Source organism: Pelophylax lessonae (genome assembly GCF_965119305.1).
Source record: "Pelophylax lessonae genome assembly, chromosome: 4".
Taxonomy (NCBI): Eukaryota; Metazoa; Chordata; class Amphibia; order Anura; family Ranidae; genus Pelophylax; species Pelophylax lessonae.
Window position 1 is genome coordinate 342,482,379 of NC_138771.1, and position 14,457 is coordinate 342,496,835.

Genomic DNA, 14,457 nt, shown 5'->3' on the forward strand with positions numbered 1-14,457 from the left:
ACTAGGTCTACAACTGATCATACCTCTAAGGCAGAGGCAGCATGTTAGGTTTTTATCATGCTGACTAGTAATCCAACCTCTGTAAAAAGTGACTAGTCAGATGTGTGTGTGCAAGATCCCAAAACAGGGGGTGGCTTTTATTTTTTTATTGTTTTTAAGCTAGTAATTCAGTCTTCATAAAGGTGACAATAGACATCAGGTGACAGTCAGATGTGTATGCACGATCCCAAAACTGGGGGCGGCTTTTTTTCACCATATCAGACATGCACATCCAATTTCCTAGGCGTACATGTTTATACCCTGCATTAGAAGGGTAGAAGGAGTGTTGGCAGAAACCTCCTAGTGACACTTTTTGTAGAATGAACAGTAAAGATTACACAAGATTTTATGGAAGCCCATAGATGGATTCACTTTCTTCACTGAACCTGCTGGTTGAACAAAAAAACAGACCCAATTCGCCCATCAACACATTCAAGGTGGATAGGTAAATCTCCCCGAGCTAGTGTATTTTGACAGTAGGGAGACTTCCCCTTCATCAGAATATTTAGAACAGCACTGCCGGCTATAGCTTGAGTGGGGAAAATCCAACTGGGCGGTTGTACAGAATTCAATCAGTAGATTGACTTCTGTACAACCTTCCTGCCCATACATGGATCAAAATTTGCCCGTTCCCTTCTAAACCAGTTGAATTTCGATCCATGTATTTAGGCTTGTCCAACTAATCTTGCCCTCAGGGATCAGTTGGCTGCAATTGTGCGCTTCTCCCAGAAGACACAAGATGATCTTCTATTTTGGCCAGATCAGGTGACAGTCATTACTTGAAGGGCAAGCTTTAGACCATTTACTAGATAACACATACAATGAGCCGGCATGTTCCATGAATGCCAGTGAATTCAGTGTTTTTCTCTTTACTTTACTACAGAATGAGAAAAGAAGTTAAATTGTCTAAGAACAGGCCAGTTCAGCTTTTATCAGAGGGTAGATTCACATGTCTCCTAGGTATTTCATACATTGTACAGCTTTTATCTGAGCTTGATGAAAGGCCTAATAATGAACAGTGGGCTTCTTATGTGTATGCTTAACCTTTTTGCTGCTATATAATGATATATTTGCCCCAAACATATCCAGAATCCATGCAGTCTCCCCATAATAAAAAATATATCTGTCCCTTGAACACAGCATTTGAGCGCAGGAGATTTTACTTGTTTGATGCAGTAAAAAGGTCAGGAGGCATACTGTAAAAAAATATTTCTCCTGTGCTTGAGTGGTATGCAAGAAGGTGTGTGGTCTTTGACACCACCTAAGGTCTTGCCGTCCCCTCAGGACCAAGGGTATCCAAATACACTGAAAAACAACAACAAGAGAAGGGCGCACTGACCTTGTGCATTACCACTAAAAAGGTTTATTAAAACTCGAAAAAGCAACATACATCAAACTCACAAGCATATGATAGTTGCACACATGTAAACTCCACATGTATACTCAGCATGTATACTATGCTACTCAGCATGTATACTAGAGTAGCATGTTTTGGCTCTAGGGAAGAGGGTCCTCCCTTGAAACGCGTCAGCCAGCTATATACGGATACCATCACGTCATCCAGCACCATAGGAACATCTTGGTTGTCTTGGAGACGATTGGGTCCAATATCTTTACATGTGTGCAACTATCATATGTTTGTGAGTATAATGTATGTTGCTTTTTCGGATTTTATTAAACATTTTTAGTGGTAATGCACAAGGTCGGTGCGCCCTTCTCTTGTTGTGGTTGGCATACTGTAAAACACACCTGGGTTTTATCCTCTCTAGCTAGTGCTCTCTCTTTTTCTGTCTCTCCAGCTTTTCCCACTGGTACTGGCACTGTGAGTCACTGACATTCTGAGAGTGTAACAGAGATGCAGGGAACCAGTATTCCCTCTTCAATCAGTACCCCTCTGTACCATGAGTCATGACCTGGAAGGAGCATCTGACATTACTTTAGGGAGTGCAGAGATGGCGCAGGAGTGAACAAGGAACGGAAGTTCTCTAGGTCTCTATGAGTCATAGAGTGAATGTATTATTAGGCCCTGTTCACATCTGGCGATTTGGGATCATGGGCAGAAACGCCATGACAATCATGACAAAACCGCACCACATTTGAGGTGCCAATAAAAATTAATGGCACACAAAATTGCGTGGTGCATTTTGACACTATTGCAGTGCGATTTGGAATTGCGGGCAGAATCGCGGTGATTCTGCCTGCGATCCTAAAACTCTTGATGTGATCGGGACCTTAAGCTAGTGTTTCTCAACCTTTTTTCAGTCATGGCACCCTTTAAAAATACATCACATCAGCATCCCCCCTTCACATGAGAGTCCTCCCATTACTTCATAGCCACCCCCCTTCACATGGGATTCCCCCCCCCCCCAAATTACTTCAGAGTCTCTCCATCACATCAGCATCCCCCTTCACATCTGAGGCCATCACAATAGAATCCTTTCCTTCCCTTCCCTTCCCTTCCCTTCACTCATCATATGAGTCCTTCCCATAAAATCAGAGCCTCCCCCCTTCACTCCCAGAGTACCCTCATCACTTCGGAGCCCCTTTTCATATTGGATCCTACCCCTTCTTAGAGTCCACAGTCCATCATTTACCAATAGTCCTACCTTCGTATCTACATCGCAGCTGTGGCATCATGGGAGAGGATGGTAGGCAGAGCATTTCTGAACAGTTTCTGAATACCCTTGCATCAATGTCATCGCTTTCTATAGTGTGGGCAGGCTGGCCATCAGTACCATAACATACTCTTTGCATCCAGTTTGGCTTCCCCGTACCATGGAAATAAATTATTCTTTGCAGCGGATAGGGGCGGGGCACTGTACACCCATGCCGACTCTGCATTGCCACAGCTATGCAATGCCCCCTAGCCCCTCATTGACATCACTGGTCCTGGGGAAGGCATTAATGGAACCTGGGGGTAACAGCCTACCCCAGCACCACTGTAGATCTGGCCCTGTGTTCTGTAGTCCACAGAGAGCTGCAATTGGAAATGGGAATGAAGCAGATGCAAAGAGCACAGGAAGTTACTAGCTCACAAAATCTGGATCTGCGCTTTGCGCTTATTGAACAGATATAACAAAATACTTTCAATAGTTTATTTAACAAACCAAAAGGGACCAAATAAGCAAAGTTCATTGTTAATGTTTTCATATCCTTTAACTGTGCCTGACATGATATATTTTCTCTAGAGAAAGTAGAGGCAGTAATGAGACAATAAATGGTTCAGTATACAGAACGGGGCTTGTGAGCAATTATGGCTTTTTGAAGCCATTTTAAAACACAAACACTTTAATTCTGTTGCTGTGCAATTCCCCTGTTTGTGTCCAGTGCTGATGAACTATTTCCTACCGCTTGATTGGCACTATTAAAACATAATACTTTCAAGTGGGTAAACAATGCAGATCAAACTATACATAAAAGGTAGGGCTTCCATTAAGCTCATAATAAAGGATGTAGCAATGTATACAAATGCAGGGGAATGTAAGCAAGCAGAATAAAAAAAAAAAAGAATAGATGTTCGCCAAATATACAGGTGACCAAGGCAAATGTTAACTGTTAAGTTGAAAAGTATACACACAAGATAAAAATTCCATTTAGATCATAAAACAGAGAATACTTCTTAGCCTACGCCAGTGGTTGAGCCAGTGCCAACAAGAGTGTAATGATTATTTTAGTAATGGGAAAGGAAGTTACATGTAATGAGGAGAAGATGTGCATACGGAGCAGAGCAGCATAACGCCCAGAGTATTCAACTGACAGGAAACGCTTGTATTTCTTACTCAACCATTTGGATGTACATTTGCCAGGAACTGAATATCCTAAGCCTGAAGTCTTTTCTGGCTGTGATGTAATGGGAGAGAGATGCACAAGGCTATTATCCTGGGCTGTGTTCACAGACACAAACCATAAAAGCACACAATACAGCAAAGCGAATGTGATGGACGTAGAACATGGCACTGATTGGAAACAGCTCCATAAATGATATTATTTATGTAGGGATGAATCGGCTGAATACCAGCTACACGTAATGTTGAGGAATGCTTTCAAAGTCATAATAAATGCTATATCTGTGGAGTTAAGTGATGTTCATTATCTTATTATTCAGGCATTCATATACAGCACATAAGTAAATGTTGAATATTTTCATATCGGCCATGCTAAATCCAAACTGGGGTAATGTCCCCCCAAAAAAATATAAAGTTGTCTTGATTTTTTTTATTTTTAAGACCCATTTCCTAGTTTAGTTTAGGGTTCCGTTCACATCTAGGCATTTGTGGGTGATTTTCTGCTCCAAGCCTCTGCTCTAAAAATGCCCAACAACACAAATCCAATTCATTTCAATGGCCCCTGTTCAGATCTCAGCATTCTGTCGCCTTAAGCAAAACGCCCGTCACTCACTCAAAAAAGTACACAAGCTTCTTTCTTGGCAGATTCATTTTTTTTCATTGGCCACGTGTCAACTCAAAACGCCTGAATAAAAAAGTCCGAAAAAACCTGTAAAGCACCTGTAAAAATAGCAATGCTTAAACGGAGCCTAAATACAGGAAATATTTTTATTGAGACTCACTGGCTGTTACAATTATTTTATTTTTATCAAAGCTGCAGAAATCTTGCTTCTTACAAATCTCAATAGGGGAAGAAGATATGCTAGTATGCTCATATCCCACTAATATATAAACCAGAATGTGTGTTGTAGCAAAGGGGAATGTTGGTTCACATATGTCCAGCCACGGTTTCATTGTTACTTTTAAAAGGAATCTGAAATGGTTTTGTTCACTGCTTCAGGTGTGATTTGAATGCAAAGGTTTACTTGAAATCACACCTGAACTGGACTGAAAAATGCACAGGTCTCTTTTAAAAAATGCCTAATGAACGGCCTGCAGATATGTGGACTGGCTCAATAGAGAAGGCTGCCAGTTCACGTCATGCATTGAGAAAAGTTAAGGAATGGTAGCACAACCCATCAGATGCAATTGTAGTTTATTCAAAACCAACAAAATAAAAATATATGACATAAAATTCCAAATTTATTATAAAAAAAGTTAAAAAATACATAGTGATAACCACAGGTACCACTGTACCTAGGTAAAGTTCACATCTATAATACAGAGAATATGCCTGTTTTTCCAAAATTGGTCCACATAAGTAACTCAACACATTTCAAAAACACTCTCTTTCTTCTTTGGGAGCACATGTGAACACATATGATATCCAGAACAGGGTTAGTATATAAAAAGAGTGTTTAAAGACCTTGTCTTGTACAACAGAGTTCCGGTGAGTCAGCAACATGATAGAACAGCAGGGGCATGTAGTTTAAATTAAATAAATAGCGCTGCACAAATAAATAAATAATAAAATAACTACCAAGCAGTGAAAAAATAATAATGAGTGTCACAAAATTATATACGTAGATGGATAGAGTGATAAATAGACATGCAATAAATACAAATAAATGCAAAAGTGCAAAGTGACTCGATGTGCAAAATACAAAAAAGTCCAATATATTATAGTCCTCGTGAATATTGGTGGTAAAACAACAATCCTATACGAGTGATCAGGCCACCTTGAAGTGGCTAGTGCTTCCCAATGGTGAGTGACCAGAGTGTCACAGCTAAATGGCAACCGTGCACCCCCTTGTCAGTGGGTGCTCACCTTAAAATATATACGAAAAAGCGTATATGCAGGGGATCTCAGTATGCGCCCATCTGGATCTGTATGGCTCCTCCCAATCGAAACCACTTGGCTGGTAAACCGTATCCCTCAATACAGCGCCATATGCAGATGTAAGAAAAACTCACAATAGTGCTGAAATCCTTATTAAAATATTTATTTATAAAAAATCAATCTTACTCACATGTACAGGTGCATGTATGCACCTTCAAAAGGCCACATATATGATTGCTCCAACTGGAAAAATAGTATCGTGGTGGTATAGTGAGAGACGCTGTTCCCGTCTGCCTTCTTCTATGACCCGGGGAATGTAGTGGATCATAGGCATACACATGTGGCACCAACAGTTACCAACCACTATCACCCCACATCAATAGAATATGCGTATTCAAAAAGTTATATCAACTGGCATCTACAGATACATGATCATCCAACAATGATGGAGTACACTGGTCAAGGGTGAGAATGACAGCTGCGGTTTTTACATATTTTTGTTTGTGTCAAACATCCATCATGGAGAGTGCTCATTAAGAGCTTCTTACAAGCAGTCTTTTGGAAGACATGATGGCCATCTATTGACAACCATATGTCTTGCTATCTCTTCAATTGGCTGACAAAAGATTACCATACTGTAATTGTCACCACCTGATCGTTTAATCTTTTTTATCAAAACAATTTATTGGGATGGCCTAAACAATCAGAACAACTTTATTAAATTGGAAAAAATTGTTGCTGGTAAATCTAAAGGAGACTGTACAATTGCATTGCAATGTAGAAGGTCATTTTAAATGCCACTTCTAGAGTCATCTTGCATTTTTATTTTCTAAACGTCCCTCAATGTTAGCATATGTGTCCACATGGGTGTTCATTCCTTTCAGTGGCCATAATAAATTGGCTAATTAAATGAATAAATGCCCAAGCCCTTAACGTTTCTAAGGAATTTAGAGGAGCTGGGAAAACACACAGTGTGCATGAGGCCTTAATGCACAATGTTACTACTTTTTGTAAGACTATTTGAAACAGTTTTCCTTTTTAATAATTTTCATTAAATAACCCATCATAAATCCTAAAATGGCTGAAAACTGGAGGCCCGGAACACAAGACCAATTAAACTTCATTATCCAGGCATGATTTACTTGTGAAAATTCGAAATGTCCTCTATATTTTAAAGTACTAATAGGCATTAAATATGTCTGAGGGAAAGGGAATGATTCAAATTTCCAAGCAGATAGTTACTTTGAATGTCATTAACTCATGTCATGTAATTTGTACTCTGTTATATGTAGCTAAAAATGACTATATGCTTTATGTAATGCTTACCACATGCCAGCTAAAAAGTGTGACACATGATGTAACTGCTGAATGTAATGAAGCCACTTTGTTATATGTCAAGTTGTAAATTAGTGAGATGGAAGCGCATATGCTGCCTTCTTGTAATGTGTTGTGAGTCTGGAACTGTCTAGATCTTATCTGGTATCAAATGTGTCCCTTGTTAATATGATGTAGTGCTGTTCATCATTCCAAGTCTTTTGTTCTTTTAGCTGGAAGCAGAAGCTGTTTTCCGTGCCATTACCATTGCAAGCCAAACAAACTGTCCACTATATGTGACCAAAGTGATGAGCAAAAGTTCTGTAGACCTCATTTCCCAAGCCAGGAAAAAAGGTGACCTATTAAAAAAAGCACAATCGTATTATCTAACCACTAAAACTTGCATATTATATGTGAAGAAGATGTATAATGCAGGTTAATCCTTATTAATCGTCTTATTTACATGGGTTACTTCCAGAGCTTCATAAACAATATAGTTTACGCTGACAGTCCTCATTCTCATGGCTAGCACCTAAGAATACCATTGACTCATTACTTTAATATATACATGTATGTAAAGCTTTAAAATATAGCTTTACTTATACACATCATCATGGAGTTTGGCAGACCCTCTCTGTTGCCAGGGGCAACAGCCAACAACAGGCAGGACACATGGTATAGTCCTCGGACAAATGGTCAGAGCAGACAGTTGCAGAGTCAGCTAGGTGGCGACAACAAAGTCCAGGTTCTAGAAAGGTAAACAGAACAATGGTGGACAATAGCAGAGGTTTTAAGTCCATAATCAGGACAAATACAGCAAAGTTGGGTACAAATACAGTACAAACAATACACAGGAACAATTCATGGCATGAAGAGTCAGAGGGAAGTCAGAGACAGACAGACCACTATCCAGGGCATGAGCTAACATAAAAGCCAGTAAACGTGCAGATTTGAAATTGTGGCCTCTCTTTAAAGTCCACTAATGAGGGCAGCTAACAGCTGGTGTGCACAGCAGACTTAGGCTGCAGTGCCGTGTAACGTCCAGCAGATGGCGAAGCTTTAATACTGATCTTTACATAAATGCTAGAATACCATCATTTTCCATTGCTTTCTCAATGTGTAAATTACATCTTGGCATAAATCTTTTTCATTTCTTTTGCTAAACAAGACTCTGTTCTCTTCTTTTATTAATCAAGTTGCAGCCTGCAAATTAGGACTCACATTTGTTCAATTTTCAGGCAATGTTGTATTTGGTGAACCTATCACAGCTAGCCTGGGAATAGATGGAACCCACTACTGGAGCAAGAACTGGGCCAAAGCTGCTGCTTTTGTGACCTCTCCACCCCTCAGCCCTGATCCTACTACTCCAGACTACATCAACTCCCTGCTGGCTAGGTAAGAATATTCTATTATTACTTTTAGGCAGGTTCATACACATGCATGCACTGACAAGGATGAGTCTTATACCCATTGTACAAAAACCTGACTGTGGCACAAATCACTGATATTTCACAATACAGCAGTAATAAAAATGAATTGCTGCATTTCATTCCTAAAAAGAAATTCCGTCTTCGATCTTGTACAAATACTGTAAGGATTTCAGTAAACCTCACTTTAGATTTTCTGGAGGTATTACAGACACTTTTTTCTTTTAGGCTGCTGATACTTTAGAAAGGAACTCAATGAGAGTTCTGCAGGAAGGCTGAAAGCCAATAACTGTATAAGATTCAGCAGAATGCTGGGCTTTTCTCATTATGGGGTTGATTTACATACATAAATATTACATTGCTGTGCAATTATTAACAATTCCCCTAATGAAATATTTTTTTTAATTCGCCCTGTTGAATAGCCCTTTTTTTTTTTATTGGTTTTGGAAAAGGTAAGTAGTATAAAACAGAGCCTCTGGGCATACCTTGGCTCAAGGTGAAACAAAACAATGCAAAAACATTCCTAACTAAAGTCCACTCAGCAACATATGAAGGAGTAAGCAGCAAAGAATAATAAAATAATGTAAAATAGAGAAACTTTGCTTACCCCAGTAGTAAATCTCTTATTATGGCGCTTTTCCACTGAATGGAAGCGAATGGTTCGCTCTCGCTTTTGTGCTTTTTCACTGCTGGTACCGCATGGTACGGTGTAGGAACGGTTCAGTACGGTACGGTACAGCGGCGCTTTTCCACTACATGGAACTGAACGGTACGGCTCGCTTAAACAGTACCACTTCAGTTGTGGTTCCAACAGGGCCGTACCGGTACCATATCCCACAATCCTTTTTCATGCAGCCTTGACTGTTTGCCACTACTAGCCACTGATTGGTCAGAGAATCATTGTTATCCCACCCACTTACTTTAGTACTACTTTAGAGGAAAAGCAAACCATACCAAACCGTACTGAACCGTTCCAACACCGTACCATGCGGTACCATGCAGTGGAAAACCAAACCGGGCCAGGCAGGGACGAGTGGAGCCGAGCCGGTACTTGCAGTGGAAAAGTGCCATTAGAACCTCGCTTGTATTATTCAGGTACTAGTGGGCCAGTGGTATTAAAAGAAGCAAAAACCTGCATGAAATTTAAGGATTTACCTTCTTATACAGAATACTGCTAAATTGATTGTTTAAAGCAACCCTGACAGCAACTACACATAATAAATAGAATACCACACTGTAAAAGAAGAAAAATACGTAAAGTGACAGTAAACCATACACTTTACACGAGCTGTGACCCCTTAACATACCCGACAGCCCACCACTGTAATCTTTTTGGCTTCAGATGATTACATACTGGGTTTGATTTACTAAAGGGAAATCCACTGTGTACTATAAATGCACTGCAAGTGCACTTGGAAGTGCAGTTTCTGTAGATCTGAGGGGAAGATCGAAAATGAGGGGAAGCTCTGCTGATTTCTATCATCCAATCGTGTGCAAGAAAAAATGCTGTTTTTTATTTTTGCATGTCCCCCTCAGATCTACAGTGACTGCACTTCCAAGTGGATTTGCCTTAGTAAATAAACCCCACTGTGTTTTTCAGTGATTCCCACACACTCAGATGTCTCTTTCTCCCCTTCACTTCCTATTTGAACAAGCAGTGCACATACCTTGCTGTAAAGTGCATTGCTCTCTTAGATCTTTGGGCCTTCCTTTCTTATTGTGTATGTGCCAGATTCAGCTTCATTAATGCTGGAGCCTGGGATGGGTGATTACATAGAGGGGAGAATTAAAGTGGTTGTAAAGCCTTACATTTACCCAGTGAAGTGACTGGCCTCAGGTGATACACAGAGATAAAACAAATCCTCCTACATAAGCTGTACCTGTTTATCTACAGTCGTTTCCTCTCTACATCTATTCAAATCACTGAAATATAAAGCTTTTCTGAAAGTTCCGGAAAAAGGGTGTGGGAAGCCGAAGTTACACTCTGCAGATGACAGTGAGGAGAGCTCTGATAGCTGATTGGAGAGAAGAGACACACCCCCTTCACACAGGAACAGAGCTGAGGCTGTCAATCAACTGGAGCTCCCTCCCCTGTCATTATTTTTCTCCTGGTGTCAGAAAAACTTGTCAGAAGTGACTCATGCTGATAGAGGAGTGAAGCAGCAGACAAAAGTGACACTTATTGCTCTTATTAGAGACAAGTACACACTACAGAGGGATATGCTTTGTTCATATTTCATGTCTGACGTTTACAAACACTTTATTGTGATGTCATGTGATAGCATTGAGTATATCTGCATGTAGGGTTTTAGTCCCTTTCGGGAGCAAGCAAAGGAGGGTGGCTATGTTCTCACATACAATGGGACCATACAGAATTTACATAGCCACTCTTTAAAAGGAAATCAAAGCACAGCAAGCTGACAGCATTATAGGGTGCATGTACAGTATGAGAGAAGATTATGCAATTAAATATCAACATAACAGCAATCTATAAACGTAGACTCACTGCTAATCAGTGTTAGGTCAACCAAATCCTATATCCCTGTAAAAACCAGCTCAGATCAAACATATTTACTAACCTTCAATCTTGTATTATGCTAGTTTGAGATACTACCAGACTCTGAAATGCATCACAACAGCTATAATTGCAAATAAACAGGTAGCTGACCATGGTTGAGTGTTTAAATCATTGAATCTAAATAACAAAAAACTAATCAAATGCAGCCTGACCGTTCTTGTGATGACTGCAGTCGTTTGAATACTCAGGTTTCTTATTTTCACCTGGTGATCCTGCCATTAAAGTGAGTGTAAAGTCTTGTTTTTTTCCTATAAAATAACAAACATGTTATACTTACCTCCTCTGTGCAGTTGGTTTCACAGAGCAACCCCGATCCTCCTCTTCTCGGGTCTATGGCTGGAGCTGCTGGCCCCTCCCTACTGTTGAGTGCCCCTACAGCAAGTAGCTTGCTATGGGGGCACCCGAGCCGAGCTGCAAAGATTATGTATCTGTATGCTTACATTTCTTTGGAAAGTTCACAAATACAATTATCTTATCTTCCTATTTTCCAGTTCTGAGTGAGGAGCAGAGGTCAGATATATGTAAAGGGTCAGGTCAGCATTTTGCAGGTCATTGTGGGAGCAGCGCAGAGATTTGTGGGGTTCCTTGCTAAGTGCAGTGCAGGTGTCCTAATGAGATTTTTTTGCATTATACATAAAACTGTGGTTTTGTTTTAGAGGGCAAGATAATAGCAAGCAATAAAAAATGAACTCTTAGGATCTTGGTTTTATCCCTAGTAGCTCTTCACCAGTAGCAAAAACCTATGCGCACTGTAGGAAAATGAGGAGAAATTGTAATCAGGTCAAATTTCTCTTATTTGAAGCAGAAATTACAGAGGATCACTAGAATCTGGGATGGAAGGGTGAGTTGGGGGTGGGGTTAAGAGTTTCAAAGTGATACTAAACGCACACTTTTTAATTTACATTGTCCCTTCTATTTCTGTATGTGGATGATGGCACTGTAATCATTTAAATAAAAAAAAAACATCTAAGTACCCTTTTCCATAATCGATATACACCTGTCAAATGGCCCAGCTTTTTTCCAGCCTGTCTGCAGAGTAACAGAAGCAGAAGGAGCTTCTAGTCCTCTGCTGCTGGCCACTTGTTCAAAATTTAAAAAAACAGCCTTTGGAATACAGCAAAAAAAAAATAATTAATATCAATAAACTGTTTTAAATTGTCATGAAAATATATATTTGAAATTAAATATTATTTTTTGGAAATACCATGGTGTGAGGTGGGGTTAAGCCTGGGTTCACACTGGGGCAATTTGTCAGGCGACTTAGCCGCCTGACAAGTCACGCTCCATTCAGTGCAATGGAACCGTTCTAATCAGAGTGACTCAAGTCGCTCCGACTTAGAAAAAGGTTCCTGCATTACTTTGGGGAAGACTTGCATTGACTTCTATTAGAGGGGTCGTATGCAAGCCCTGCTGAAGTCGCGCTGCAGTGTGAACCCAGGCTAAGAGTTTCAAAATGATACTAAACACACACACAGTTTAATTTACATCGTCCCTTCTATTTCTATATGTGGATGATGGCACTGTTATCATTTAAATAGAAAAACATATTTAAATACCTTTTTTCTAATTGATATACAGCTGTCACATGACCCAGATCGTTCCCAGCCTGTCTGCAGGGAAACATAAGCAGGAGGAGCTTTTAGTCCTCTGCTGCTGGTCGCATGTTCAAAATAAAAAAAATAAAAAAAACACCCTTTAGAATACAGAGTAAAAATAAATATTAATTATCAATAAACTGTTTTACATTGTCATGCAAATATATATTTGAAATCAAATATTTATGATTTTTTTGTCAAAGGCATGGTGTGGGCAGATTTCTGCCAGTCACAAGCTTTGTCACACCCCACCATCCGGTGTCTTAGCAAAAGAAGGAGGTGAAGCCTCCATTAATTTGTATGTTTAGCTGGTGGCATGGAGAAGGAGGGAGGAATGGGCTTTCATTTACCACTTTGTATACGCCCACGTGCGACTCTATAGTCAAATGGGCTGCTCAGATGTGATAGGGAGGAAATGCTCAGCATAGAAACTCACTAAAAACTGAGCATGTGCAGAGTTGGCCCCACAGCTGCAAAAGACTTAGCTGAATTGGGGACATGAACAGAAGGTGGAGATAAAGAGCAGCAGGATCAACCAGGTTTTTTGCAGAATACAGAAAATGAATCTCACAGTGACTGAGAGAGTATGATTAGCATGAAATACAAAAAGTAGTGATAGTTTTTATAATGTGGATTTGCTAAAGAATATTGGGCCTACCCTTTAAATGAATAGTCTGTGCATTTGGAGTGGTGTTCCCTGCTTTACAGAGGGACATGCAATGTTTGTTTCACTGCTAAAAAGTGTAATTTATTTTCAAAAATTGCAGAGATCCGATAAAAATCTGACATTTAAACACACTTTACACTCAAAACTGAACTGAAATCAGCATTTGCTGATTTCACTTGTTCCCTGGTGGAACTGCTCATTATAGTGCAGGTCAAAGCAAAGGTGGGGGTTAGGGCTCCATCGGTCGGGGGGGGGGGAGGTTAGACGGACCTGACCACAGACTAACCTCCCCCCCCCGTCACTCCAGCCCATTCACCAGCTCACTCACCATACCCCCACACACACACCCCTCACCCCATTCACCGGCTCACTCACCCTGTACTGCCCCTGGACTGACATGTGGAGGCTGCAGCAGCTTCCCCCCTTGGTCTCCTCCTTGTCACCCCTCTGTTGGTCAAAATTCCCTTGCGGTTCCTTGCCATCATGTCAGCTGTCTCCTCCCTCCTCCTTCCCCAATAGGAAGGCTTCTTCTTTCGGCCAATCGGGAAACAGGTCTCAAGACTCGCTTTCTGATTGGCCAGGAGGAGAATCAGTGTGGCAATAGCGAATATTCATAAGCTATTGTCACACAACTGGGTGGGCTCAGGGCGCAGCACCCCAAGCCCACCCTTTTTTTAAGCCTATCAGAGCCTCTGGCACTAATCACGTGGTTAAAAAAAAAAAACCCTCATTGGAATACATGCATTTGGCGCCCTGTGTGTAGATTAAGGGGGCCAGACGCTTGGATAGGGGAAGCAGCGCCTGTTCGCCCCCACTGCTTGCATGCCACCCCCCTTGCAGCATAAACTCCCCTTCCCTTTGCTAGCCTGTATCTACATCTGTACTTCCAGATATGGAGAGCATGTGACTCACATTGCTTCTTTCCAAGATTCAGCTCTGGGAGTCTGACTACAACCAGGGAGTCCAGAGAGACTTGAAGCTTACACATGGGGTTCTTAGAACTCTGTGCTGTTGTGGATTCTCCACAGGTTCACTTTACAGGTAAAACAAAGCAGACAAAAGTTACAGGTACAGAAAGCCTAGCTGACTCAATAGAACATTTTGGGGACCAATTAAAGATAATTAGCCAAGCACACACGCTTGTGCTCTAGTATTTTATGATTTTTTTTTTTT

At 40.7% G+C, this 14,457-nt stretch overlaps 1 protein-coding gene across 2 annotated transcripts in view; it reads left to right on the forward strand.

Annotated features, from left to right (window-relative positions):
• DPYSL3 (dihydropyrimidinase like 3) overlaps positions 1–14,457 on the forward strand; it is a 282,052-nt gene that overhangs the window by 248,907 nt on the left and 18,688 nt on the right. For both annotated transcript variants that reach the window (XM_082252872.1, XM_082252873.1), the window contains exons 8-9: positions 7,251–7,371; positions 8,256–8,412. In XM_082252872.1, coding sequence (XP_082108998.1) covers positions 7,251–7,371; positions 8,256–8,412 — 278 coding nt within the window. The remainder of the gene's footprint in view (positions 1–7,250; positions 7,372–8,255; positions 8,413–14,457) is intronic.